The following is a 21,112-nucleotide window of genomic DNA, read 5'->3' as shown; positions in this document are numbered from 1 at the left end:
CTTTCTTAAAGTGCTTTCAAAGGGTATATTTTGAAAATTTGAAAAAATGAAGGACAAAATAGTCACAAATACTTATTTAAGTACTTATTAGAGAAAAGACTACCAAATGCCCAATATAAAATAAATACTTATTTTAAAAAAATAAAAACTTGAAAAAGTTGGATGCCAAATGCAAATAAGTGCTTATTTGAATAAGCACTTATATTTAACTTAAACACTCCCAAGCATGGCCTAAAGTACCCAATGGTTATGTTGTACTCACGTTGCCAATATAGCTGACACCTAAACTGCAAGAGGTGATGTTTTCATTCTAGTGATAGAAATTCATGTCATTCTTTTGTTATGCATTCACATAGACGGGGCCTGTAAATGTGAATCAACATATATATATATATATATATATATATATATAAACATTATATGGATTGAATATGCATCAAGCCGTGGTTGAATTCAATGAGACCAGATTTAGATTTAGAGTATTCCTGAACTATATATTAATACAGAATCATTATTCATGAAACCATGGACATGTCCATATCTATGAACCCATTCCATCCATTGCTGTTATTTGGACTTTGCAACACTGGATTCTTTAATAACCTGAAGTAGGGCAAGAACAAATAAGGATCTTGTTGGGAAAAGAAAAAATATAATAACTTTGTCTTGATTTTCTTTACTTAATTTCTGGCAATCCAATCATCTATAAATTAGTGAAATCTAAGGGATGAAAATATACCATTTGTATTATTTCCTTCTCATTTAACCTTTTGCTCGCATTCCATCTCGGTTTCTTTCTGTCAAACAAACATTTCTTGTAAAAGACAATTCTTATGATAAAATATATAATAACCAATTTTACAAATGAGGGAGATGTAATCTTCACCTGCAATTTAATAAAATGCTCATTTGTATATGGTTGCCCACCATTTTCGGTAATGACATTGTCTACGAGAAAGAGTAATTTTCTAACTTGCAAATCCCACTTATTTTCATCCTTGGTCTTGTTATCAAAAAGTACTACTCGATGTTTACATAACTGCAGAATTTCCTGCATCAATAACAACAGAAAATGAAAAGGAAAATTCAGAAGTATTTCACGTTCACAACATTTTGATATATTCAATTAATTAATCAGAGATATGTAATTTCTTGTATGTTAAATTTATGGAGAGATACAGACTCAAATAATAATTATATAGGCATGAGAGATTGAACCATATTCACGATTTTTCTTGTATCGATCGACTTTTCCTCGATGTTTTAAAACTCGAATTGTTTTTTTCTCTGGGTCAATAGGTTAATGGTTCAACCATCTGGATCAACTGATCAACCGGAGGTTGAAAGAATGGTAGGATCCATCTAATGGACGCCATAAAGGTTGCGGAAAGGGTGGGCGAATTTCAAAAATTTCCCTACCTTCTCTCAACTGGGAATCATATTCCCTAAGTTTAGAATACAATATTCAAGGATCCTACTTGAACCATAATCAAACCAGATCTGTACCAAAAGATAAATGGGAGGAATATACCTGATCCGGAGAAGCAGTATCTCCCAAAGTTGGTGTTCACGCCCAAAGAATGCTCCAAGATCCGTTCCTGCTGAAGATGACACAGCTGTGGATGGAACAGAACCAGCAGGGTGCGTCCTACACACTGGATCCTTCACAAGAATCCTCTGGAAACACTAAACACTGAATCTTTTTTCAGTCTTTCTTGCAAGACTGATGTCAAGAACAGATTTCTTGACTTTCTTTTCTGCAAAGATCTAATCTTGCAATGGCAGATGGCGGCGGCAGGAGGAGATCTCCAAAACGAAAAAGGCTGAACTGCTATTTCTGTTTTTCTGGAGAGTATGAATGAGATCCTTTCTCAATTCGCAGGAGATATCCTATATCTCTTAAAGGTGGTTCGAAATCTCCTCTTTTCTTTTCTTCTTGATTAAGAAACCTCCTTTTTAGGAGTTATCCCAATCCAAATCAGTATTTGGATAGGGGATAATCTTAATCCTTTCTGCAGATAGAGTTAGCTTACTCCTGATCTTATTAGGAGGTTACCAGATTCAAATCTAATTTGAATTTGGTCTCTAAGAGTGGATAAGGCTAAAGGCCCAATCCTTTTACTAACTTTAATCTCAAATTCGTCCCATGGATGGGTGATCATATCAGCCCACCTCGAAATGGGCTTTTGGCCCATTAAGTGTTCAGTGTCTAATTACTTTCCAATCTGCTGCCCAGTTGGGCTTCTTTGTATGGCGTGGGACCCAAGCATTGATCTACACACCAGCCACATGGGTTCGGCCCAGCCTCTAAAACAAGGCCCAGCCGAATTCACTGAAAAACTCAATGAACCCCTTGAGTCCATCATATGGACCCTATGGGCCCAACACTTACATTAAGTGGTCCTTGGGCCAAGCCATCATAAAAACCCAAGGACTGTGGGCAGGTGCAAGATTAGCCCATCAGGTATTATCCTCAATGGTCTTACACTTAACCTCTCAGCCCTTAATGATCAAGCATTGCCCGACAAGAGAGGACCTCTCCCTCGGCTGCAAGGAACAGTGCCGCACTCTCCTCTCACATGGATCCCGGGAATTAAAACCATTTGCAAACAATTTGAAACCGTACATATATATAAATATATAAATATATTAATTTTGCAAAACAAAATTCCAACGATTGAAATCAACTGCCGGCAGTTTGGTTTCCATCAGAGAGAGTGCATTCCCGATCATTACCCTTTGTCCGACAAAGTGGCTGACTCTGTCACTATGATCACCCACTCAGATGAATTCTCAAACTGCCCCAACATACCCAGGTTTTGATCCCCGCTAAGGATCTCACTGAATGGCATATCAAAGGCAGCCTGATCCAACACCTAGTGAAATGTCATAATCGAGTCTATGGGTCAGGTGTAACTTTCCAGTTTTGCCCATCTATCTCCAAGGTCCAGGGCAATACTGGAAATCTGGTCCGGTTCAAGGATTCAAGTAATCCCATACTGCATGTGCCTCGGGTCTTATCCTGGTGGCTGAGACAGGCCATCCCAACACTTGGTGGCACATCAGCATTAGCCTTGGCAGGATAAATCTCCCCAGACTTATCCAACGGCTGTGAACATTTAAAACTAACATGAGTCTCTATAAATGTCTAGTTTTAGGGTTTTACACAGAATTAAACCAAACAACATGAATCAAACATGCACTTTATTTATTTCCACTAAATAACAAAAGTACATCAAATCAGATTGAAGCTAAGGGCATACAAAACTGTCTAACAGTAACATCAACATAAAAGAAATTCAATTAAAAAGGTATATAAAATAATACAAGAATCTAATAAAGAATCCCCACTGAACGGGTCAGATGGGTTAACATAGGTGTACAGAAGGGGTGCAAATCGAGCCACATTATAAAAACAAATGAAAATGTGAAGTGAAGCTGATTTTGGTTCTTACTTTTATGATGCCCATTGATTGGTTGTAAGTTTTCCAGTATCATATCTTTCCAGCAAAATAATCTAACCCTTTCGATATCATAGATTTAATTTTAATAAGGCAATGTAGTGGAAAGGTTTCAACCAATCACAACCTCTGTGAATCTTGATGAAAACCCACCTGATTGGTTCTTACTTTTATGATGCCAATTGATTGGTTGTAAGTTTTTTCAGTATCATGTCTTTCCGGCATCATAATAATGTAATCCCCCCCCCTCCCTCTAATAAATTAAACCTATGATACCGGAAAGACATCAAACCGGAATGGTTTTAACCAATCACAACCCCTGTGAATTTTGATGAAAACTCACCAGATTGATTCCTACTTTTATGATGCCGGTTAATTGGTGGTAAATGTAAAATTTTCTAGTATCATGTCTTTACGGCACCATAGTCTAACCCAGAAATAAAGTGATAAACCAAATATAAAGACCACAGAAGATTGATTAAAGATTTTAAGTATTACCTGGAAAGGCTTAGGATATTCAACCAAGTAATCCTGGAATTCTTTATCAGCATCATCATCTTCAAACAAATCTCCACCAGTAAAAACAATAATCATGTATTCTGTAATTTTCTGTCCAAACAGATCTTTTATGACTTGAATTGCAGCTTCTTCCTCTTTTGAGAAACGGGTGAAAGCAGAACAGACCAGAAGCATTGCATGGATACCATTCTTTGCTAGATCAATACACTTAACAATCTCTTTTTCAACAGTTGCAGAGTCAACTGAAAAATCAAATAGTCCTACAAAACACTTAATCATGTTAAGATTTTATGTTGCACAGCAGAAACCTAAAACCCTATTAGGCTCTGTTTAGAAAGAGTACAAATGCAAATATGTACACCATAAATGCATACGAAGTATAAGATTTTGCACCCTACATATTTGCATTTGTACTCCTTCCAAACTCAGCCTTAGAAACTAAAGCAAAATAGAAAAGGATTGATCCATCAAAATAACCCCACCAGGAGTGTCAATGACATTCACAGTTTTGCCATCTTGCAGAACAGAAGATTGCATCTCAGTAGTCTTTCCAACTGAATTAAAACCATGTTGTGATTTGAAGGCATTCCTTTTAAGAATGCTATTGCCAGTTGAGCTTTTGCCATTACCAGTACGCCCAAGTAAAACCATGGTGATATTGTTAGGTGAAGCCATTCTAGAAGGTATAAAATTATCTGCACATGCATTAGAAAGAATGAATTGAATGAAGTGAACATTGAATTCTAGAACATGTTTTTAGTTTCAATTCAAGATTTCTATGTAGAAGATCAGATCACCCAACCTAAAGTTATATTGGAATAAAGGATGGTAATGTTGTGTTTGGTTTGATAGAAAATAAGAGAGAGAGAGAGAGAGAGAGAGAGAGAGAGAGAGAGAGAGAGAGATTAACAAAAAGTTGAGGGAAATTTTGTTACAGACCCACTAATAGGCCCATGGGTCAAAGTAATTAAAGAAATATAGGGGAGTCATTGGGGTGGATAAGGGTCAGTTGTTGAGATTTTTGAGGATAAATATTTATTTGGGGTCTGTTAAAAGTAATAGTTTGAGTTTAAGTTGTTACTTAATTTTAGGAGTCAAGTTTTTAGAGTCAATTATTATCCAAGAGTCTATTTAAGTTGTAATTTTCCTCTTAATTAGCACTTTATAGGAATCATCTTTTGTTAATTGAGAATTATCTCTTTGGATACACCTCAAAGTAGACGAAGTTTACGTCCTATTTGGGATTGTAACAAATTTCTTAAGTTTGTGGTGAGCATAGACTCCATGATACTCTATGTACACATCTCCAATCTTATAACATTATAAACAAGACCAAGTACTCTTCTGTACAAATTAAAGTTCTAAAGTCCAGATAAAAACTCTCAGATTTCAATGGCAGAAAAAAGAAGAAGAGACACTTCAACATCATAAAGGAAAATTCATTGAAATTAACAATCTTGGCTTAGGCAAAAAGAAACAAACCAGCTTGGTAAACTATGCAATGATTTTCAGCAAGGATGGGAAACTTTACTTTAGAAATCAAAGGGTTCTGTTTGCTTGAAGACTCTAGGTTTCTTGAGATAGAGCTTGGGTGAAAAATGCATAGGCATAATCCAAATTTATAAGTGATAGTGGATGCTTATCACTTGAGGGTGATTGGTTTGTCATACATAGTTGATGCCATTACATTATTCGAATGCCAAACTAGACTTCAGAATTTATTCTTGAGACCAAGAATCATCTTTTTTTTTTTCTTTTTTTTTTTTTTATTTCTGATGTTATGATGGCATATATACGAGTAGTGAAAAAGGCTCATCAACAACAAAACAATCTTCCATGTGGAAAATTGGTTTGAGGCTCAAAGTTTTCTCACAAGTTCTTAGTGCTCGTTGAGGGTTGAAGTGCAGCAGATTCTGTGTTTTTGAGGCAAGCCCCACACAGGCAGCCTATAGGCTATGCTTATTGAAAATTCTAGAGCCCAAACCAGTTGTCAGTGAGTCATTTTGAAGGGCTGTCCACTTTGACCTTTTTAAGTAGTTTATCCCCACTTCCCCAGTGCTTCAAAGCAGCTGAACCAGCTTAGCTAATTCTTCACTTCAACTCTCAAACAGACCATAAGTTTAACAAGTTTAAATCTAAAACTCCTTGCCATGTGGCAAAAATAAAACATGTAATTAGGATACATTAATTTGATATTAGAATATCAAAAAACATTCAGTGGCAAAGACATTACTTGTCCAAAACAGTAAGAAAAGGTGTAGTAGTACAAGGATGATGTGGATGGAAGAATTGAACAGGTAGTGAATCTAGACGGTCCCTTACTTGATAATCAGCTTTTTTTTTATGGGAAAATTCCAGTTTAGTACCCCAAACTTTTGGGGTAGTGTCAAGTTGGTCCCTGCACTGTTGAAAATGTGAAAACTGTCCTTCTTCAAAAGAAGACACTGTTCATTGTCTTCTACCTTAAGACTGAACCGGCTGAGGTATTCGAGATTCCGAATTGAGTACAACTCATGAGATTAACCTTGAAAGGAAACCCTGATTTTGTATCATCTGAATTCAACATAACTTCTCATTTGAGGAAGAATCCACTATCTTCCTCAAAAGCAACTTTAGCAAGAGATCATACTTGTAACTTATCAGAATTATACTTCTAATAGGTTTTGTACTCACCTGAGCTCCAGCAAACTCTAACTTGTAGCCCTTGGCCAAGAGATCATCAACAACTTGCTTAGTCTCAAATGTAATAAATTCAAAACCATGAGAACGGCTAGTAGCATGGTCCTGCATGATTTGATGCTCCTTGACCTCTCCAAACTTTGCAAAGAAATATTTTAACTCATCTACCCCAGTGAAAATAAGATTTATGCTTGGATCAAAAACAAGACAGTTAACAAACCTACCAGATGTCAAACCTAAACTGAAATTGCAAGCTTGTATTAGATAGATATTATATTCTATATATTTATGCTACTACATGCATAAATGCAATATTATAATCCAATTGCAGCTTTTAACAAACTATAACTTTCAACAAAACCAGGGCAAGAAATTTAGGTCCTCTGGCATGAAATCTTTACCGTGGGAGAAGTACTTTTCCAGTCTGCAGATTGAGAAAATCTCCATTTCGTTGAACACCGTAGTGGTAAGAGAGAGGTCTGGGGTTACCGAACCAATTGAAACACTCGACAGTTTCTTTAATATTGAAACACTTTGAAGAACAGGAAAAAGCAATAAATTGGGGTTTCCTTTCAAGGTTAATCTCATGAGTTATACCCAGTCTAGAATCTCAAACACCTCAATTAGTTCAGTCTTAAAGTAGAAGACAATGAATAGTGTCTTCTTTCGAATTCTTTTGAATGGCAGTTATGACATTTTCAACAGATAGTTGATGGTCAGTTAACGGTAGGGACCAACTTGTCACTTTTTGAAAGTTTAGGTACTATAAAAACATGTTTGAAAGTTTCGGTACTAACTTAACACTACCCCCAAATTTCAAGGTACTAAAGTGGAATTTTCCCACTTTTATTGGTAGAAACTTAATAAACAGTTTAAATTGGCCAATTCATTCCTCTACAAGTCAAAACCCTAGATCGAGATTCCATTTTAACCTACTTTATTGGTCAAAACCTGCAAACCCTAGATCTACCCCTCTAACCCAACTTCAACCCATCAAACACCACTAATAAACTCTAGATATCACAAAACACTTATCCATCAATTTCCAATTCAAAATTCTTCTATTTACCCCTCCATCAGGCCAGCATTCGATCCATTCATTTTGACCAATCAGACCCACCAGTCAATCGAGGACCCTTAGAAGCTCCACCCTGTAAAATCTCATTAGAAAAAAATACCTTCATTTTTCCCTGGTCCCCTCCTAATTTCCTCTTTCCTACCCCTTCTCTCTTCTTGTTTTCCTCCACTTACTCATTGATACTATGACTGAATGGATCACCACCATTGGCTAGACCAAGCAGCAAGACCTCCAACATTACTTGTTGCTTCGATCAATGGATTCCCTTCCACTCAATCAACATCACAGAAGCTACTCTCCCTGTTATGTCGTTCTTTTCTCCATCCTTCAAATAAATTCTCATCCATTCGGTTAGCTTTTCTTGCTCTATTGGTATTTCATATCTAACATTTTTTTAAATACTATGAATAATGTCTTCAACTTATCTTGGGCTAAGAATTGGAAAGCTATTTTGGATCAGATTAGGTCTTCAATTCTTATCCTGAGTTTGCATCCACAATCTTCCTTCCTGCTTAGCAGGGATAAAATGATTGTTGGATTCTGATTTTCCAAATCATTCTGTCTTAGATCTGATTATGTCGTTTAATAATTTGCCTTATGTTTTGAATAAATTTCCTAACATGGTTTTTAAAACTAAATTAGTCAGGGATCCGGTTATCAGTTTGACGGTCCAACCATTTGATTTGAACAGTTGGTCCATTTTGACAAAAAAATTAAAAAATTTGAAAAACGGTTAAAACAATTTGAATGGTTTGAACAATTAACTGGTTAGTTCAACGGTTTACTAACCAAAATCAACGGTTTGGGGGAAAAATGAAACTGGTGAAGTAATAAATTCCCAGTTTTTCCAGTCCAACCATCCGGTTCGGTCTGGTTTTGAAAACCATGTTTCCTAGCATGCATGAGTTTGAATTCAGTAGGCAGTTGACCCATTAATCCCCATGTCATATCTTGCTTCTTAGTTTGTTTGATAGGGAAGGGGTAGAAAATTAATAGAAACTAGCTCATTAAACAATTAATTATACTTTTTTAGGCAAACACGTTTCTACATCACCTTAGTAATTAGTTCATATTACTTTTGTTTTAGCATTATTCAGCTTATAATACCATTTGATAATTCCATGCCGTGTTCATGTCATTTTCTTCGGATTTCCCAATGTGGGCTCCATCTAATAATGGAAATGGGAGAGGGGTGCTTAATTGCTTTCCTCTCCACCTAAGCTAGTTTGACAAATGCACTCAACGTCTAAGTCACTATAAGACAATGTTTTAATAAATATTTATAATTGGAATTATTCTGGCCACCAGTTTCTGATTCTACTGTTTGATTCAAATGGATGGCCCGTTTTAATAAGAAATTTAAAAAAAATAATTGAAATAAAAACGGTAACCATTGAATGGGTCATCTGAGTTTGCAATTTGACTACCTAAGTCAATAAGTTATTGACCAATTCAACAGTTTTTGACCAGGGACCGGATTTGGGGAAAAATAGAACCATTGCCTGGGTGGTTTCTGGTCTGAACGCTCCAACCATCCAGATCAACGGCGATTTGAAAATCATGCTATAAGAAATAAAGAAAAATTATCTTTGATAAATATAACTAAGGAGGTCAATCACTCCCAATTCATTGGCTATTCCAAATCAGTCCAACTGAGATGTTTTCCAATGCTTAAAATCAACTTTCAACATTCACTAGGTAGGAAGAGAAAATATAGTTAAAAGTTAATACCCAGAATATAACCATGACAATTAAGTAGTGATGGATTTGTTTCTTTTAACTGAAGATGAAGGACTCAAATCCTTGTTGACTCACAGTTTGCATTACTATATATATAGTAATTAAAGGACCTAATGCCGTCTGTGAACAATATGGTGGATGGAGTATAATGATCAAGTTTCAGAACTCATTAGAAGACTCTAGCACAAGTGACGTCTTTGATAGACTCAAATTCTGCATGTTTTCTTTTCTTTTATTTACTTTTGGGGTCAGAGCACAGAACAATTGAATTTCTTCCACTTGATTACCCCAGAAAGCTTTAACTTACAGGGAGCCGTCTCAGTTAATGGGCCTGAGTGCTGGGCATGATTTTGATGAATTTCTTCTCTTGATTTTTCTCTGTCTACTTGTATATCTCTTACTGCATTGGATGGTGCAATTCTGCTTTGGTCTTGTTCTGTTTGAGGCTTGTCTCTGGAGTTCATCCCAACCTGCACAACAAATAACATTAACATTGTGAATAGAATAGATGACTACGGTGAAAGACAACCAAATATATATAAAATGGTTAGAACTTGTGAATAGTTTGGCTTCAGTCAGTGCAAAGCCCGTTCGAACAGTCTTTACAGCCTTGCATTGGAAATGTCTTGGTACTTATATGCTTTATTTTAAGGGGTTGTACTGATTGAAGCCGATCTCGACATGTCCCTGGTTAAATAACCATCTCTCTATGGTGGGAATGGGTTAATCGTCCAATAACTGATAAAAAAAACAGTGATCCTTGTGGGCATTCCACCTCCACGGAAAATATAAAAATTAGGTAGGGGTGAAACTTGGGTAGGATCAGGTTGGATTTTTGTCAAAATTTGAATAGTTCCGGCCCAAAGCAATGTAAAATGCTAACTCGGGTGAACATGGGTTGCACCTAATCCATGTAGGATGGGCTTTCCTGCAACGAAAAGAACATGATCTGTTTGGGAAGATAAAGCACTTGAAAGTGGTACTCATATGCAAATTTAAATAAATGCACAAATTTAAATAAGGATTATTTTCCCAATGACCAACTGAAAATTTTGAAGCAATAATCATACATGTTTAATCTGATCAATAAAACATATTCAAGGACTTCACCTAATAGTTTAAACTTTTAGGTTGAATGGTTCGTTGAAGATAGTATCAGAACCTATTCGACCAAGTGGTTTAGTGTTCAATCCTTGTTGCCCCATTATAATTAATTAAATTTCTATACAAAATACGGGTGAACCTATAATCCACACTTCAACCCCAATAGACCCTTGCACAAAGGGAAATGTTAGAAAAATAAAGGTGAATTTTCATTGGATGGACTTTGTTAAGTTGATTTTATGACAACCAAAATAGAAGGCTTTCCATTAAGACTTCTGCAATTACTACTAGTATTTTCTTTACTTAATTTCTGGTAACCCAATCATCTATAAACCACTGAAGTCTGAGGAATGAAAATATATACCATTTGCTTTACTTGGTAGAGTTTTTCATCATTTGGCTTATGCACCTCTTCTTGCATTATTGATATCTTTTTTCCAGTCAACACTTTTGACTCAGCTTCTTCCTTTTCCTTGCCTTGCATCTCAGATTCCTTCTGTCAAACAAATTAAAAAGTCAGGCCAGGTTAGGTCCTCTAAGGAACAAATGAATAAAGTGAATTGATCCCGACTTATAAAACTAAAACGAGTAGCAAGGTGCTAATCAGCTGGTTGGTAAAGTCTCCTGCTGGTTGTAATGGAGACATGGGTTCGAATTCCACCTGCACTTGGGTTGGGGGTGATGGGCTACCCTTGTTTTGTAGCCCAAAAATAAATAAAAGAAACTAAAATGAGTAAAGAACATAAAATATGAGAGAGAAATAAGGGGTATTTTTTTCATAAAAAATATTAGTTAATAGGGCCTTTTTTAAGTGCTTTAATAAGGTTGAATATTAGTCTATCATGGTTAATTTTGTGAAAAGTCCTTAAGAATTTTCCCACAACTAGGGTGCAGGTTTGGCCAGGTTAGGTTGCTGAGGTCAAATCCTAACACAACTTAATTAACCCTAACTCAACCCTAGCCGGCCCAACCCTAAGTTCTACCAAACAGCCTAACAGTGACCTAAAGGAAAGGTATGTGTCTTATAAATATTTAAATATAAGTGTTTAACAGGGGGGTCTCTAAAATGTATCAAGTGGAGGTAAGATTTTAACCACTGAGATGTGGGGCGGGAGATTCATCATGCACCCTAAAAAAAGTGGGGGTAGGTTTAAGAAAATACCAGAAAAATTAGGGGTGTTTACAGATTTGAAAAAAAAAAACCCAAGAAATATAACAAATTATAAAAGAATTTGCAAATAACCTGATTTCTTTTAGAAAATCTACAAATAAGACAATCATATGTAGGCCATGTTTGGGAGTGTTTAAAAATATGTGTTTATTGGAAATAAGTGCTTATTTAGGCAAGGATCACACCATTAAGCACTTATAAGTGTTTGGAAAATAAGCTTGAAATAAATGTTTATTTTAAAAATAAGGGCTTATTTTTTAAGCCTAAATTTTCCGCTTTTTTCAAGTGTGCATACAATAAGCACTTACTCAATTTTTTTCTCCCATAATTGTCCCCAGTGAATTTTTAGAATACCAATTATCTCATTTACAAAGGCACTTTATAAAATTACTTTTATGAAAGCACTTTTATAAAGTATTTTTACAAAAGCAGTTTTGTAAAAGTACTTTTACATGAAAACACTTTTAAAAAAGTACTTTTGTGAAAGTACTTTTACGAAAGCACTTTTGTAAAAGTACTTTTATGGAAGAACTTTTATAAAAGCACTTTTACAAAAATACTTTTACGAATGTACTTTTATGAAAGCATGTTTATAAAAAGTACTTTTATAAAAGTATCGTTAGAAAGTATTTTTATAAAAGCACTTTTATGAAAGCACTTAAAAAGTACTTTTACAGAAGTACTTTTATAAAAGCAATTTTACGAAAACACTTTTATAAAAGCATTTTTGTGTAAGTGATTTTATTAAAAAACTTTTACAAAAGCACTTTATGGAATTGCTTTTATCATAGTACTTATATGAAAGCACTTTTTGTAAAAATACTTTTATAAAAGTACTTTTATTCATTCACTTTGGATTTGATGCTTTGAAATTTTGAAAGAAAATGGAGGAGAAAAGAGTCACAATTGCTTATTTAATTGTTTATTGGAGAAAAAGACCACCAAACACCCAATGTAAAATAAGTTCTTATTTTTTTTAAAATAAGCACTTGAAAAAGTTAAGTGTCAAATGCAAATAAGTACTTGTTCAAATAAGCACTTATTTTTAACACAATCACTCCCAAACATTGCGGTAGTGAAAAAACAAATATAAAGACCACAAAATGTTGATTCTATTACCTGAAAAGGCTTAGGGCATTCAGCCAAATAATCTTGGAATTCTTTATCAGCATCGTCATCAAACAAATCACCACCAGTAAAAACAATAATCATGTAGTCTGCAATTTTTTGTCCAAACAGACCTTTTATGACTCGAATTGCGGCTTCTTCCTCTTCTGAAAAACGGGTGGAAACGGAATAGACCAGAAGCATTGCATGGATCCCATTCTTTGCTAGATTAATACATTTAGCAATCTCTTTTTCAGCAGTTGTAAAATCATCTGAAAAATCAAACAATCCTGCAAACACTTGATCATGTTAGGGTTTATGTTCAGCAGAAGTCGAAGTAGAGAAAGAATTAGTCAAACAAATTAGCCCCACCAGGAGTGTCAATGACATTCACAGTTCGGCCATCTTGTAGAACAGATGATTGCATCTCAGTAGTACTTCTAACTGAACTAGAACTTCGTACTGTTTTGAAGGCTTTCCTTTTAAGAATGCTGTTGCCAGTTGCACTTTTTCCATCACCACTACGCCCAACTAAAACCATGGTGATATTGTTGGGTGAGGCTGTGGCCATTGTAGAAGCTACAAAATTATCTGCACAAACATTTACAGAAATGAATTGAATGTAGTGAACATGGAGTTTTAGAACATATTTTAAGCTTCAAAGAACTCTATACATGTAGGAGATAACCCATCCTAAAGCTGGAATAGATGATGGTGATGCTGTGCTTGGTTTGATAGAAAATAAGAGAGAATTTCAACAACTTTCTAGAACTCCATGTAGGAGATCACCCATCCTCAACTTTCTGTTTCTATCAAACCAAAAGCACAGCCTAACCTCCAACAAAAGAAAGAACATAATTGGAGCCTCTCAGGGGGTATTCAATAATATGAATGCTTTTGTTTTCACTTGTTTCCGAATTTCCACAGTACCCAAGATAAAACAAACATATGTTCTAAAATTATTTTTGAAAAGTGAAAACAAGGTATATGTTTGGCATCGATGCTGCAGTTGCAGCACCATTTTCTGCTGATGTGTGGCTTGGAGCTCCGTTTTCTTAGAAAATTGTGTCTTTTTTTTGTTTGAAATCGTTGCTGCCAGGTAGGACATTTCCTGGAGCAACAACAATATTTTCTGTTTGGTACCAATGCTCCAGGAAACATTTTCTGCACTTCTACCCATTATCCACTGCCACATCATTGCCCTGTTGGCAGCAACGAGTTGTAACTTCAGGGAACGTCAAATTTGGCGTTGCTCCAAGCCATGCCTTCCCGATTTCTAAGACGTGGCTTGGAGCACTGTTTCCTATGGAAAAATGGTTCTAAACAGATGGTTGTTTTCTAGAGCACCGTTTTTTCCTACATGGCACTAATGTGGCACCATTTTCTAGAGCAACAACAATGGTTCCAAATAGACGCAAGATGGTTTGTTTCTAAAAGCAAACCATGTTTTTGAAACCATCAAAATTATACTTCTTGAAACAAAAACAAATTTTCACTCTTCAAACATTTGAAAACAAAAGCACGTACACAAGCAAGAACATATTTATACTTCTATGTTTTTGTTTTGAGAAGCAATCTATTTTCTAACCAGGCACTTTCGATTTGTTTTAGGAACTGGTAACAGGAAAAACAATTCACATTAGAGATCCCTCAAATTATCTACAAAATGTTGGTGCATCACCATGTACAAATCCAATCCTATAACATTACAAACAGGATCAAGTACTCTTCTATACAGACTAAAGTACTGAACTACAGATGTAAACTCCCAACAATCAATACAAAAGATGCAATCAATATTCTGTGACCATAAGACCTCTAAATACGGATTTCAATCACAAAAAAAAAAAAAAAGAGAAACAAATTAGGGTTTCAGCATCATAATGGAAAATCCATTGAAGTTAGGATATCATCAAAGAGAAACAAATTAACCTGCTAGTTGTCAGATGAGAAACTATGTAATGAAGCTTGGGTGAAAAACCTGCTTAGGCATAATCCATATTTATAAGGGGTAGTGGAAGCTGATAACCTTGAGGGTGATTGGCGTGTCATAGTTGATTCCATTGCATTATTTTGATGCCAACTGCTCTTAGACTTTAGAATTTAGGTTTGAGACCAAGAACCAATTCTTTCTTTCTTTTTTCCCTGATGTTAATGTTATGATGGCATATATACGAGTACTGAAAAAGGCTCATCAACAACTAAGGAATCTTTCATGTCGAAAATCACTTTCAAGAATAAAATTTCCCAGTTATTTCTTAGCTTGCTGCCTTCCTCCCTTAATTGGACAAGTTTCAGCTTACAACCCTTTGCCATGTGGCAAAAATAAAACATGTATATATATTTTGGATAAATTTGATATTAGGATATATATCGAAAAATTTTCAATGGAAAATATTACATGTCCAAAAGAGTAACAAAAGATTGGGTATAAAGCTGATGTGGGTGGAAGCATTGAAGCAGGTGGTAAATCCAAATGGGTTCCCTACTTGGTAAACAGTTCAGATTGGTCAATTTGTATTCATCCCTCCTGCAGGGCAAAAATATGGTTATTGAGGCTCCATTTGAAAAGAGTACAAATACATACAAAATACAAGGTTTTGCACTCTATATATTTGTATCACACATTTGTATTTGTGTTCCTTCCAAACTGAATTTACAGTGCAAAATCTTATATTTTTGTATTATTTTATATGTATATATTTGTATTTATATTCCTTCCAAAATGAGTTTAATGTCCTCCCAAATTTTAGCCTTAAATCCCTTGCCATGTGGAGAATTAAATCAGCTCGTCCTTTCAGAAAAGCAAGGTTTTTAAAACCAAATTGGACAATGAGCCGGTCAGGGGTCCGGTTTCCAGGTCGAATGGAAAACAATAAAAATAAAAATAAAAATAAAAACCGCCAAAACCGTTAGACGGTTCGACCACCCGGGTCAACGGTTTACTGATCAAATCAACAGTTTTTGGCAAAATAAGGGTTGGTTCTGGGGTAAAACGGACCAGTTCCTGATTTTCCTGATCCAACCATTCGGTCCGGTCCAGTTTTGAAAATCATGCAGATCGAAAAGTTTAATTTTAAAGTATCAAAACATTCAATAGCCAATATTACTTGTGAGGAGTACACTAGTAAAATATAGGATACAATGCTCATGTGGACTGGAGATTCCCAGTTTTTCCGGTTTGACCGTCCGGTCTGGTCCGGTTTTGAAAACCATGCAGAAAATTTTAATTTTAAAGTATCAACACATTCAATAGCCAATATTACTCGTGAGAAGTACACTAGTAACATATAGGAATGCTCATGTGGATTGGAGAATTAAATTGGTGGAAATTTTAGGGATGTTCTCCGATATAAATTGTTTTTCTTGTTGGTTTCGAAAACAAATGAAAACCATCTGATTTAAAAATAGATTGTTTCTCAAAACAAAAACATACAAATAGGTTCCTAATTGTGTATGTGTTTTTTTGTGTTTTCATATATTTGAAGAGTGAAATTTTATTTTTATTTTAAAAAACACAATTTTGATATTTCAAAATCTTACAAAATTGTCCACCCAATTCAATAAAAAAGTATTATTTATTCTATTAATACTTTTGTCCTTTTCCCAGATAGAATATTAAATACCATACAATTATTTAGTCTTAATGACCTAGTTTATTTGTGATAAGTTTCATAGATGATTCATTCCAAGATTTTTTTGGGAAAAATATCTGACGAGTGATCATGTGAGCTCGAGAACCCGTACCATAAAGCAGAGATAAACTTATTCCCAAGGAATCAATCTCACTTTTTTTCTATTCTAAATTGCTGTTGTTGTAGATAAGGGGAGGGACAGAGAGTTTCTTCACAATCAAGTAGCATCATTTTTTAAGAGCAATGTCACAATTTTTCTAACCAATAAAGTAGCATTAAAATTATTTTTAATTAAGAAGGAATTGAGGTTTATATATTGATAAATTTGCTAATATTTCAATTGGTCAGTATATATATATATATATATTATGTATGCATGTATGTATATATGTATGGACTGAATTCGAATATATGTTTTACATATCCATGGGGTATGGGATCACGTCGATTTTTATGAGGTGTTGGTTTGGATTCAGATATACTCTTATCCAAATTTGATCTAATCCATTTGCAGCCCAAAATAAATTGTCTAAGAAGATTGACTTGCAGTCCTAAAAATCTTTGGGATTTGGTCTATCAATTGAATGTTTCTTATTCGTAAAATAATTTATGAATTTACAACATTGCCCATGTTGTCTAAGGCATGTAGTAGAAGGGTTAGCTGATAATGTCCTACTTCTAACAAGAAAAATCTCCAACCATTATTTTCCCAAAATAAATTATTGAATTGGTCAGCGATCCATTAATCTGCACGATTGAACCATTAACTCATTTGAAATGGAAAACCGTCTTTCACTCAAATTTTTATTTTAATTATTTTTTAACTCGCAGAAACCAATGACTAAGCTTCCAAGGCGATTTTTAAAACATTATTGCATGATTTTTAATGTTTATTGGTTATCACCATTTAAAAAACAATATGATGAAGAAACCAAAACTGGTAATTCTTTACGTAAAATTGGGCCCAAGGAGATCAGAAAAGTCCAAAACTCAATAATTTTTTAAAAGTAAACCCAACTCAGCACTTATTTCCAATACTGTTGTGGCAGAAAGGCTTCCACACAGAACACTGTGAATATTTGTATTGTATGACTTAAAGGTTGGAAACTGTAAATAAGCTTGGATAGTGAGGCCTTAATGTACAAAATGTAGAACAGTGGGTTGCTTTATAGCTTGTCTTGAGTATCATTATTCATGTTATAAAATTCTCATTTTGATGCCCAAATTAACAGCATTATTCTTTCTTTCACTTCTATTTTTTAAGTTAACCTTCTTTTTGTGTTTCTTAATTGCATAGAATATTGTTCTTTCTATCTATACCACATTAAATGGAATCCTGTTCCTATCACTTCTAAAAGACCGAATATTTTGGTTTCTGAAGTGTTCTCAATCAATTTCATAAAGAGGGGTGGAAGTTGGGTTGGGTTAGGGTTAGGGTTGGAGAATGCTAATCCAATATAAAGTCAAGTTGGGTAAGGGTTGATAACTTGGCCAAGCCAACCCAACTTGAACACCATATATTACTCTTGTAACTATATTTTCTTGTACAATGCATTTAGTATGTGTATTGATTCATGTATACTAGTGTAACAATATGTACTATGCATGTGTGCAAATAATTATTAATCATATATGATATATTAGTGGGCCATTGTGTGATATATAGGAAAAAGATGTTAGAGATTATAGAGCTTAAAAATTGCTGCTCTATGGCTACACAACCTGGCCGGGGGTAGGGATGGCAATTTTCCCATCCCCATCAAGTACCCAACCTCCCTGATCAGGCCCGAATGGGGATGGAGACTGCCTTAGTGGGAATAGAGAGGGAATGGGATTAATAGGAATACCCAATCGGGGACAAGGAGTGAAGTCCATGCTCCACCTGACCCCGATTATGTATGTATGTATGTATGTATGTACTTTATTAAATATATAAAATTATTTATGTCATTTGTAATATTATTTGCATTTTAATTTTTCCTTTATTTTAAATAAATGCCTTTTTGAAAACAAACTCTTAATTAAAAAATTCAGGGATTCAAGTCCCCGATGGGGAACCCATCTCTACCGGGGATCCAAGATGTAGGCTATGTTTTCTGTTGACAAGGATCGAGGTCGGTCCCAAACCCACCCATTGCCATTCCTACGTGGGGAGGTCATTCCCCAAACCCATAAATATAGTTCCAATAATTATGGCAATTATAACTATAATATCCAATAATTATGGAAATTATTAAAACTTTCCAATTATTTATTTGAATAATTGAAAGCTTTATAACTTAACTTTTGCTAAATTAAATTACCAAAAACAGTAATTTTTAGTAATTAAATTACCAAAATCAATAAAATATCAAAATTATTGAAAGTGTGAAAAGTAAATTTATTTTTTATTTATCCATTGAAGTTTTTTTAATTATTATATGATATTATCTTTTAATTATTACTGAAAAGATAAATTAAGTAATTATTTCTAAAAAATTTTTGATAATATCAAAATTACTAAAAATGTAAAAATAATAAGTTTATGTTTATTCAAATAAAATTTCCATTGAAAATTTACTGATAATTTTAAATTATTAAAATTTTATTTATTAATATTTTAATTATTTATTCATTTTTCAGTATTTATTGATTTCAATAATTAATTTTCAAACACTTATGAAATCAAATTACCAAAATTGGTAATTTTCAATAAGTAATTTTTAGTAGGGTAAATTTATTAAACTACCCTTATAGTTTAGCTAATTGATTAAGTGTGCCCTTATTGTTTGAAAATTGACTAACACTACCCCTATCGTTTCTGACAATTGACTAATACCTTCCTTGTTAGCACCCGTTAATAGAAGATAAAAAGATAATTTTACCCTTTAATCTTCTTCAAATTTTCGAAATAAAACAAAAAAAAAAAGGGAAAGAAACACTGGTACATCAAAACCCTAACCACATTTATGGGGACAAGTTTGGTTTTAAATGATAAGAATCCAGAAGTGCATGTTTCCCATTTCACCCAATAACAGCTGCTGTCAAGAGAAGAATAATAACTTGCATTTGTGCAGTAACAGAACGACAAGAGTGGAAGCGATTTGGAGACATAAAGATTCGGAGACGGAACAGTTGCAGTAGAAAACTTGTGTTATGTGTTCTGAGAAAACCTTTCTCTCGACCTGTACTCTCTTCTCCCCCCTCCCCCTTTCCTGTTTCTTGTTCGTCATGGCAGTCAGACATTTGGAGACGGAACCTTAGAAGGTCCTGCCTTTCCCTAAATCCAGCAGGTATTTAGAAAACACCAACAAAAATAGCATCTGCTCAAAGGAGGGCTACCAGAATTCATAAAAAGCTTCTCCTTGGGAGACTAAGCAGAATTACAGAAAAAGTGGAGGTGGGATCAAAGAAACAAGCCATGGTATCGAATTCCATGGGAGTGAGCAGAATTCATAAAATGCTTCTCCTTTATAATAATGAATCTATTAGCAAAGTTTCACCTCAGATGTCGATCGAAGACCGATTCCGAAGTATCTCTTCTCGCGAAACCGGATTTCCTGTGGCGTTGTTTCCTGCTCTGGTTTTCGAGCTTCGAATTCCGAAGCCCAAAGACCTTCCTGTTCAGCTCTTCCTTCTCCCTGAAGGCGTACGGCAAGCTCTTACCTCTCTATCGCAAGCTTCGCTACAAAGCCCTGCAACTTTACTCGGGGCATCTGTGCATACGCCATTAACGGAGCTTGAATTTTGACAGAAATTGTAGGATTTCGAGCTGAATTTCCATGGATTTTGAGGTCACAAGAATCGCCTTCGTCTTTGAATAGAAAGAGAAGAAAGAGAGAGTGTGAGTGTGTGTGTTTGCGTTTAGGGTTCTTGTCTGAAAATTTGAACAAAGAAAAGGCTGTTTTTATCCGAAATCTAAGAGAAAAAATGGAGAAAGGGAGACGAGAGAAGGGTAGGAGGGTAAATGGAGAGAATTGAAGAAGCTAAAAAATAAATTGCTTGTTTGACCTTTTTAATACCAGCAACAGAGTTTCTACTTTCACTGTTTGTTTCTCTCTAGAATTCCGTAATCAATGGTCTGGTGGTGCCGGGCCTTGGACGTCGACCCAGCTAATATCTCCTCCTTTGAAATTATCACTGTCCCTCCGCCATGAAAGCTGAAAGAGAAAGGTATGAAAAGCAGTACCGAACGGCGGAGCGTGCGCAGGCGGGCGGAGATCTCTGCTACCCAATAAGGGCAGCTGAACCTAAGATGTGGCTTCTGAGTTATTCTCTATGATCCTTGAAGCCAACTCAGATCAACCGCTTATGGCATCATCGAACGCTGCTGTCGCAAAATGGAGTGCTGGAATCGATTGACAGGCAGTACGCTAGAGTTAATTCGTAAGGGTATAGTTAGTCAATTAGTTAAATAATAGGGGTAATTTAAGAAATTTATTCTTCTGTATTAATTAATTTTTTTAATTTATTAAAATTATGAAAAATTATAGTTTAGGTGTTGATATTTACTGAATAATAATTAATAATATCAATAATTATTTAAAATATTAAAAATATTTTACAAATTAATTTAACTAATTAGTTTAACCATGTTTTTAATTTTATATGATTTATTGGGCATGTAAGAGATTAAGAG

At 34.8% G+C, this 21,112-nt stretch overlaps 1 protein-coding gene, 1 long non-coding RNA gene and 1 pseudogene across 2 annotated transcripts; all 3 read right to left on the bottom strand.

Moving 5' to 3' along the window:
* Positions 1–370: 370 nt before the first annotated feature.
* Positions 371–11,205, bottom strand: LOC148871418 (immune-associated nucleotide-binding protein 1-like). The gene is made up of 7 exons (XM_088967632.1): positions 10,946–11,205; positions 9,785–9,947; positions 4,463–4,675; positions 3,960–4,240; positions 887–1,051; positions 740–797; positions 371–603 (listed from the first exon to the last, which is right to left on the bottom strand). The coding sequence occupies exons 1-6, from the start codon at positions 11,063–11,065 to the stop codon at positions 759–761; spliced, it is 981 nt and encodes a 326-aa protein (XP_088823758.1). The 5' UTR covers positions 11,066–11,205; the 3' UTR covers positions 371–603; positions 740–758.
* A 496-nt stretch (positions 11,206–11,701) lies between these two features.
* LOC148871417 (immune-associated nucleotide-binding protein 9 pseudogene) lies at positions 11,702–13,430 on the bottom strand (annotated as a pseudogene).
* Positions 13,431–19,415: 5,985 nt separating this feature from the next.
* Positions 19,416–20,820, bottom strand: LOC148871416 (uncharacterized). The gene is made up of 2 exons (XR_016107935.1): positions 20,485–20,820; positions 19,416–20,287 (listed from the first exon to the last, which is right to left on the bottom strand). It is a non-coding gene; the product is annotated as an uncharacterized LOC148871416 (long non-coding RNA).
* Positions 20,821–21,112: the final 292 nt, after the last annotated feature.

This window comes from Nelumbo lutea, chromosome 2 (assembly GCF_056320005.1).
Source record: "Nelumbo lutea isolate HS-2025 chromosome 2, American lotus-T2T, whole genome shotgun sequence".
NCBI classification, from domain to species: domain Eukaryota; kingdom Viridiplantae; phylum Streptophyta; class Magnoliopsida; order Proteales; family Nelumbonaceae; genus Nelumbo; species Nelumbo lutea.
This window is presented reverse-complemented; position numbering and strand designations above follow the sequence as displayed.